Raw genomic sequence first — 7,039 nt, 5'->3', positions numbered from 1 at the left:
TTATATTTAAACACTAGAAATGTGTTCCCCAACGAATATAAATACCCAACCATACCAATGGCAAAGAAGCCCCACTACAGGCATGTCTTGGTAAAGAGCAGATGTAAGGAGTAAGCTTTGTTTTTAAAGTTGCTGATTGCTTGTACTGGGACCTTCTTTCCTGGGTACCTTCTTCCCTCTATGGCAAGGATATTCTGGTTCCTTAGCTGAGTGCTTTACACGCCTGTTGTCTGTGTGGTGTCTGACAGTTGATGGGCCTGCATTGCTGTATTTCAGCATGCATCATTTGACTTTTGAGTTTCAAAGGGATATACTTTGGCTGGTTTCTATGCTTATGTCTGAATGGTATTTGACTTACTTGAAATATATCTTACTTTTGTTTTTCTAAACATCATAGCTGCCATTTTCCGATTTTAGAAACTCAGATTCTCAGTTCTTATTTGTACATGTCTCCATTCAGAATTCATCTTACTGTGGTTCTGCAGTTGCATCCCAGCAGGATCCTGGGGTGGGGTTCTTTTCTTCCTGGCCTGGGTCACTGTCCTGCTTGGTCAGTTACCACTCCATGATGGCTATTTTTGTTCCAGCTGTCAGTTATTACTGATTTGACCATGTTGTTATCCATTTATAGAAACTCCAGGAACTCAAAATTTTTGTCCATATATCTAAGATACTCTCTACCTTCAAGTTGAGAAAGGTAACTTCTTTAAGTCTATATAAAGCAAGTGTTGCTTCTAGTGATAACTATTTTGTGCTTTGAACTGTGTTTTATGTAAATGTGTGCTTTTTGTAAATATGTATATATTTCCATACACACATAAAAACATATAGACATATGTACATATATTTTAAACTGGATAGATAGCCTTTATCCTTAGAGACTATGTTTTTATTCTGTAGTTAGTTAGCTCCTAGCAAAATGCTCAGTCAGAAGAGGATCCCAGCAGTGCCAGTGACTAGCTTAAGTTTCCCAGGAACCCCACCGTCAAACTCACAATAGTACTCAGTAAATATATGCATAGTTAGTGACTGAGTCAGTGGGTAGGTAGCAGGTGAACTTTCTCAGTAACCTTACGCTTTTCCCAGATTTATAAGACAATTTCATTCCAAACATGTCTCCTCCTGTTCTTTCTCCACTTACAAACATCATTTTCATAACTATTATAATGAACTTTTCTAACATAATTCTAACCTCCATCCTATGATCACTTATTTCAAATTGCATTCAGCATACTAGACTGTAATAAGAAAGCATTTGAATACTTTTTTACATATATAGGTTGACTTAGATTTTACTAAAATTGTGGTGACCAACTAACTTCTAGCACTCGGTTTAATGTAGCTACAAACAAAAAGTCCTTAAGGGCAAAAGACAATAAAATATTTCTTTCCCCTCCTCAAATTGAAAATGAAGGAACAGGACAGAAAACACCACTGATTAAGTGTGGGGGATCATGCTGTCTTATAAGACAGGGCAGTGGTGGCAGCAAAGCACGTAGAAGCATGGAGCACGCTCCAGGGTAGTTACCAGGAACTAGCATAGTAGATGTGAGCTCTGGAGTTTCCAAGAAATCCACGTTGCTTCTTTGGAACGTCTTGCTGTAATTCGTCTGGAGGTGGCTGCAAAATGATTGCAGGTTAAAGCTGCACGTATTTAAAACCTTCCTAGGTAGTGTACAGCAGAGATCAAATCCAACTGGATGTCAAGATTTGGAGTGGTTTGAACTAAATGCCCAGATATAGTCTGCTCTTGATGCTTATTTAACTTTAGTAGAATCTAAAGAGTAGTAATTGTCACAAAATTTAAATGAATGGCATTTAGGATAAGCATATAAGATATGCTACATTGGGAGGTAGGCTAAATCCCAGGAGAAATGGACAAATGAAAAGCAACTTGATATGTCCATATGTAAAGAACAGGACATCTAAGAACAGGAACTGAAATTTTCCATGGTTGGAGAATGAGATGGGATTTAATCTATCTTTAACAAGGCCAGAATGCTTGGAGTTGCTGTCAGGGTCTCTGCCTGAAGTGCTATGGTTGGCACTGACTGTGTCTTCATTACTGCACAGTAGGTGTCAATTATTTATCACCAGGCAAGCACTGGGCTGCATCCCTGGACTGCCCCTTGAAGCCACAAAAAACAATGTAAGGTGAAATACGAATCAGTTTAACTTCCCAGACTTCTCTTACCTTTATTACCATATTTAGCACTTCCAAACACTGATAGTGAGAGTTATATTTTCTGTACTACCTAAAATCACCAGGAACTGTTTACGTAATAGAATAAAAAGTTCCTTCATGTATATTTATAATTGCATATTTGTTAGTAAAATTACTAGATTGTAACATAGTACAACACTGGAATACTTTTAAGTATATGAGTTGAGTTACACTTAAATTTTGCTAAAATTGTGATGACCAACTAGCTACCAGTATTAGGTTTATTGTAGCTAGAAACATAGTCATTAAGGACAAAAGACAGTAACATATTTCTTCCTCTCTCCAAATTGTCAAGAAAGGAACAGGAAAGAAAACACCATTGATTAAAGTGTGGGAGATCATGAAACAATCACTAAGTACAAAGCACTATAAACTACCCCCTGTCCTCAGTTTGAACTATGTTAGCTCCTGTCACTGCCCTGGAGCATGCTCTATGCACCCATGTGCTTTCTGCCACCTTTTTATCTTATTTTTTAAGAGATAGCATGATTTTCCACACTTTATCAAATTTTTTTTTTTACATTTTTCCTCTCAAAGTTGGTTTGTAAGTTTTTCCAATGTCTTTTATTCCTTTTTGTATTTTTTTGGTAATGTTTTAAGGACATTAAAAACATATTGGCCACTGTGTATAGTTTAAGTGAAACAAAATGATATTCACAGAGCAAAATGATACAGTTCATGAAGCATCATGCCCAATCACTTATCCATGGCCCTCTTGTGTTAAGATTTCTATTGCTGTGAACAGACACCATGATCATGGCAACTCTTATAAGGGAAAACTTTTAAATGGAACTGGCTTGCAGGTCTGAGGTTTTGTTCATCATTATCATGGTGGCATGCAGACAGACATGATACTGTAGAAGGAGCTGAGAGTTCTACATTCTGATCCACAGGCAGCAGGAGCCTTTCTGCCACACTGGGTGTAGCTTGAGCATATGAGACCTCAAAATCTGCCCCCACCGTGACACACTTTCTCCAACACCACATCCCCTAATAGTGCCACTCCTATGATCCAAACATTGAAACCATAAGTCTATGGGGTGGGCATTTATTCAAACCACCACACTGGTTGAATTCTGTTTCACCAAGAGCATCAGTGAAATGCAAATACTTAAGGTGGGATCAATATGAAATAAATTCTGACAACTGTAGGATTCAGTGTAACAAGGAAGGCAAGTTTTAAGATGAAGTAAACCCTCAGACCCGGTGGTGCAGGTCTGGAATTCTGGCTACTCCAGGATGAAGCAAAAGCATTTCAAATTCAAGACATGACTGGGTTATAGAGTAAGTGCAAGATCATCCTGGGCAACTGAATGGACTTCATTTCAGAGCATAAACATACAGGGCTTCTGGGATGTAACAGTGATGGAGTGCTTACTCAGCACACTCAAGTCCTTGGTGCATCTCTAGCACCAAATATTGCTTTTCCAACAGTCTAAACGCTTCATTGTGTACATTGCCACACCCACACACAGAAAACAAGTAATTTTTTCCTCAGAACTTACCGGTTCCACACACTGCTATTCTCCCAGAACTCATAAATCATGTAGCGAGATTCATTTGAAAGCTTCTGTATAGAGATACTGAAATAGAAAAGTCATGATTGGGCCGTGGAAGTTATAGAAGCAGACCGAGGCGTAGGGGAGATGACTCGGGGCAAAGCATAAATACCAACTCGAAAGATCTTCATGGCAAACTGTCTAAGTTTGCCTCAATGAAGAATGTGGAGACCAACCAAGGAAGACTTCCAACAGCCTCAGGCCTCCAGGGTGTACATGTGTGCCCACACATTCACTGACACACATACCCATGACACACTACACTCACACAACCAAATCTTCTCATCTGTATATGTAGTATACAACAATGTTACCTATATGTATAAGAAACAAAGTAGCCTAAGCCAGGAAGAATAGTAAATGGCTTTATCAAGAACTGAATAGCTCAAGGTATCTATTTTGGCATACAGTTTTAGATTAATATCTTTGAACACTTAGTTGTGTATTTTGTGTTTTATATATATCTGTGCACCATTTTCATTCCTGGTGCCCATGGAGGTCAGAAAAGGATATCATATTCCCCTGAAATGAGGGTAATAGTTTTGAGCCACCACGTGACTATTTCAAATCCAACCTAAGTCCTCTAGAAGAGCAGCTAGTGATCTTAACCACTGAGCATCTCTCCAGCCCCCCATTTGAAAATATTACTAAACATCTCATGCCAAAATTTACTAAAAATTCTTTGTTTTTAAAACTATCCTGCTCATGGCAGTGTAGAGTGTAATAGAGGGCAGCTGTCATATAAAGCCTAGAGAAAAGTTAAGCAAGCAAGAACACAGATGAGGACGATTCAAGAAAGAACACAGATGAGGACGATCCACATCAACATCAGAACAGCGGGACAGAGGGACGTGGTCATGAGGGTCATGAGCTTGTGTAAGAAGAAACAGACCCGAGATGCATGTAAAACTCAATTCTTAATGACATCTTTCTTAGTCTAATGTTTCAAAGTATATTTAAGACTGTACCAATGAAATTAATGCAGATTTAGGATTTACCTATTTGTGACCACCAGGTGGCAGTAACCACAAACAGAATTGAAATCTATTTTAGTTTTAAAAGATCCTGATATTTTGTTTATTTTATTCTTGTAGTACTGTTTTTTAAAAAAATATAATTTGGTCCCTTGGGCATGATATGCTAATGTTGCCAGTTCAACTTAAGATTTTTCTGAATAAGTGTTTGCTATATGGTAATAGTTTAGTATATCAGAGAGTTTGTAATTTTCTGACCCCAGGAGTTCATGGGAAGCTTTGTGTCTTTTCCCATAAGCCTCTGCAGTGACCTGAAAACTACTGTGCTTATACGTGTTTATCTGGGAAGAGAACTGATAGCTTATTCAGTGTCTTGAAGGTGTCCCTAATGCTCAAATATAACCTAATAGTATATCGGGCAAATTTCAACTCCACTTTCTTTAGGGTAAAGATTAAAACATCCACCCTAGTATTTCAGGCCATCATTAATTGCCTCTTGCAAACTAATTATTGATATTACTCATTATATTAAAAGCCCAGTAATTGTGCTATAAAAATATTACATTTTCTGGACTAGCACAGAAAGGCCTATAAACTTAGTAATTCCAGCATTTGAAAGACAGATGCAGGAGGATCTTAAGTTGGAGTCTAGCCTTGGCTAACTGGTGTGGTATCCCTCAAATAATCAAGCACTGAAGACATATGCCATTGGTAGAGCACTAGTGTAGCAGGTGTTTGATCCTCAGCCTTGCCCTCCCAGTGAAATTCACATTAGCACAATACCCAAGCTTGTGAGGTAGAGGATTAGGTAGGAAGGATATCATGGGGTGATGGGGTAAAGAATGTCTTAACAGAACTACCTCTCATCAAGTGTGCCAGCTTTAACCCATTACTCAATCTCAGTTTACCCCTCTGTGAAATGGTTCTATGAGGAATGGAGAGGAGGCCCTCTTATTCTTGGCTTTCTTTCTTCTCTGAGTGCCTGCCCTGCTTAACCCACAGGGCCAAACTAGTGGGAAAAAGATGTAACAGGAGAGGCACTCCACATTTCTACAAACAGAGGTCTGGGTTTGTTTACCATAGTTTATCTTATCCTTACAGATTGGTGATTATAATACTTCAGTGCGCTCCATTAGTTCTTAAGGCTATCTCAAGAGTGAGTCTTTGAATATAATCCAGACATGGTTCCTAGGCCCCTGGCATTGGAAATATGAACACATCCAAAAAAATTTTGCAGCTGAGAGCCTCAGAGATCACTTAGCTCTAATGAAAAAAAAAAACCAAAAAACCAAAAACTAGCAAATTTTAGGACAAGAATATGATTTGATTTGCCTACTACCTTAATGAGTAAGGATTCTGTTTCCAATGTTTGATCATAAAAATCATTGAAGGAAGGAGCTATTTCCTGTCTCGTGTTGAGGACTATTCTAAGAGCACATTGTGTATCCATTTATCCCACTGTTGCTCTCTTACAAAATCTGCTGAACATTTGTAATTGCACAGAAAGTGCACAGCTTATAATGATATATCATTATATAGCAACTCACATGAATGATCTGCCTGAGTTTTTCTCCAATTATGTGTGTGTGTGTTTGTGTGTGTGTGTACCAGCGTGCATACCAGGATGGGTGTGTGGAAGTCAGAGATAAGCTGTGGAAATCAGTTCTCTTCTTTCATCACATAGATCTCATTGAACTCAGGCCATTGGGCTTGATGGCAAGTACCATTACATCCTGAGCCACCTTGTTAGCCCTCACCAGTATTTAAAGACCCAACTGGCCCAGCCTCTGTTTGTCCTCGGACTTCTACTTTCTTGGTGAATACTCAGAAGAAATTCTAATTCAGTTGCCTGAGTTTAACAAGATTATTACTGATATATCTGGAACCGGAAGGATCTTGTGTTTGTACTCCACCCTCCAGTTAGTCATAAAGAGTTCAAGAATCTTTAATTCAACTATTTTTAAGTACTGATGAGAAAGATTAAACATGCAGTTTTGAGTGAATCTTGAGCAAGTTTTTTTTTTAATGCAACAGAGCCCCTTTTTTTTTTTTTTTTTTTTTTTTTTTTTTGTCTAAGCTGGGTGCAATATATGCCTGTAATGATTCCCGTGAAAACTAAATAAGAAAATTGATGCAAAATTGCTAATCTTCTAAGGCTTCACCCCATGGCAGCACTCTTCGTCTTGTGTGGTGAGGCTTAGCTAAGCATTATGGGAGATGAATCCTTGCTAATTCACAGTGCTTCACCGACTCAGCACTAGGCAGCTGTGGAGGGTACACGG

At 38.5% G+C, this 7,039-nt stretch overlaps 1 protein-coding gene across 1 annotated transcript in view; it reads right to left on the bottom strand.

Annotated features, from left to right (window-relative positions):
* Positions 1-7,039, bottom strand: part of Necab1 (N-terminal EF-hand calcium binding protein 1) — a 204,386-nt gene that overhangs the window by 3,642 nt on the left and 193,705 nt on the right. Inside the window, exons 11-12 of the mRNA XM_021160280.2 lie at positions 3,730-3,807; positions 1,529-1,620 (exon numbers count right to left, since the gene is read on the bottom strand). Of these exons, the coding sequence (XP_021015939.1) occupies positions 1,529-1,620; positions 3,730-3,807 (170 nt within the window). The remainder of the gene's footprint in view (positions 1-1,528; positions 1,621-3,729; positions 3,808-7,039) is intronic.

Source organism: Mus caroli, unplaced genomic scaffold, assembly GCF_978045245.1.
Source record: "Mus caroli unplaced genomic scaffold, Mus_caroli_1 scaffold_6, whole genome shotgun sequence".
Lineage (NCBI taxonomy): Eukaryota > Metazoa > Chordata > Mammalia > Rodentia > Muridae > Mus > Mus caroli.
This window is presented reverse-complemented; position numbering and strand designations above follow the sequence as displayed.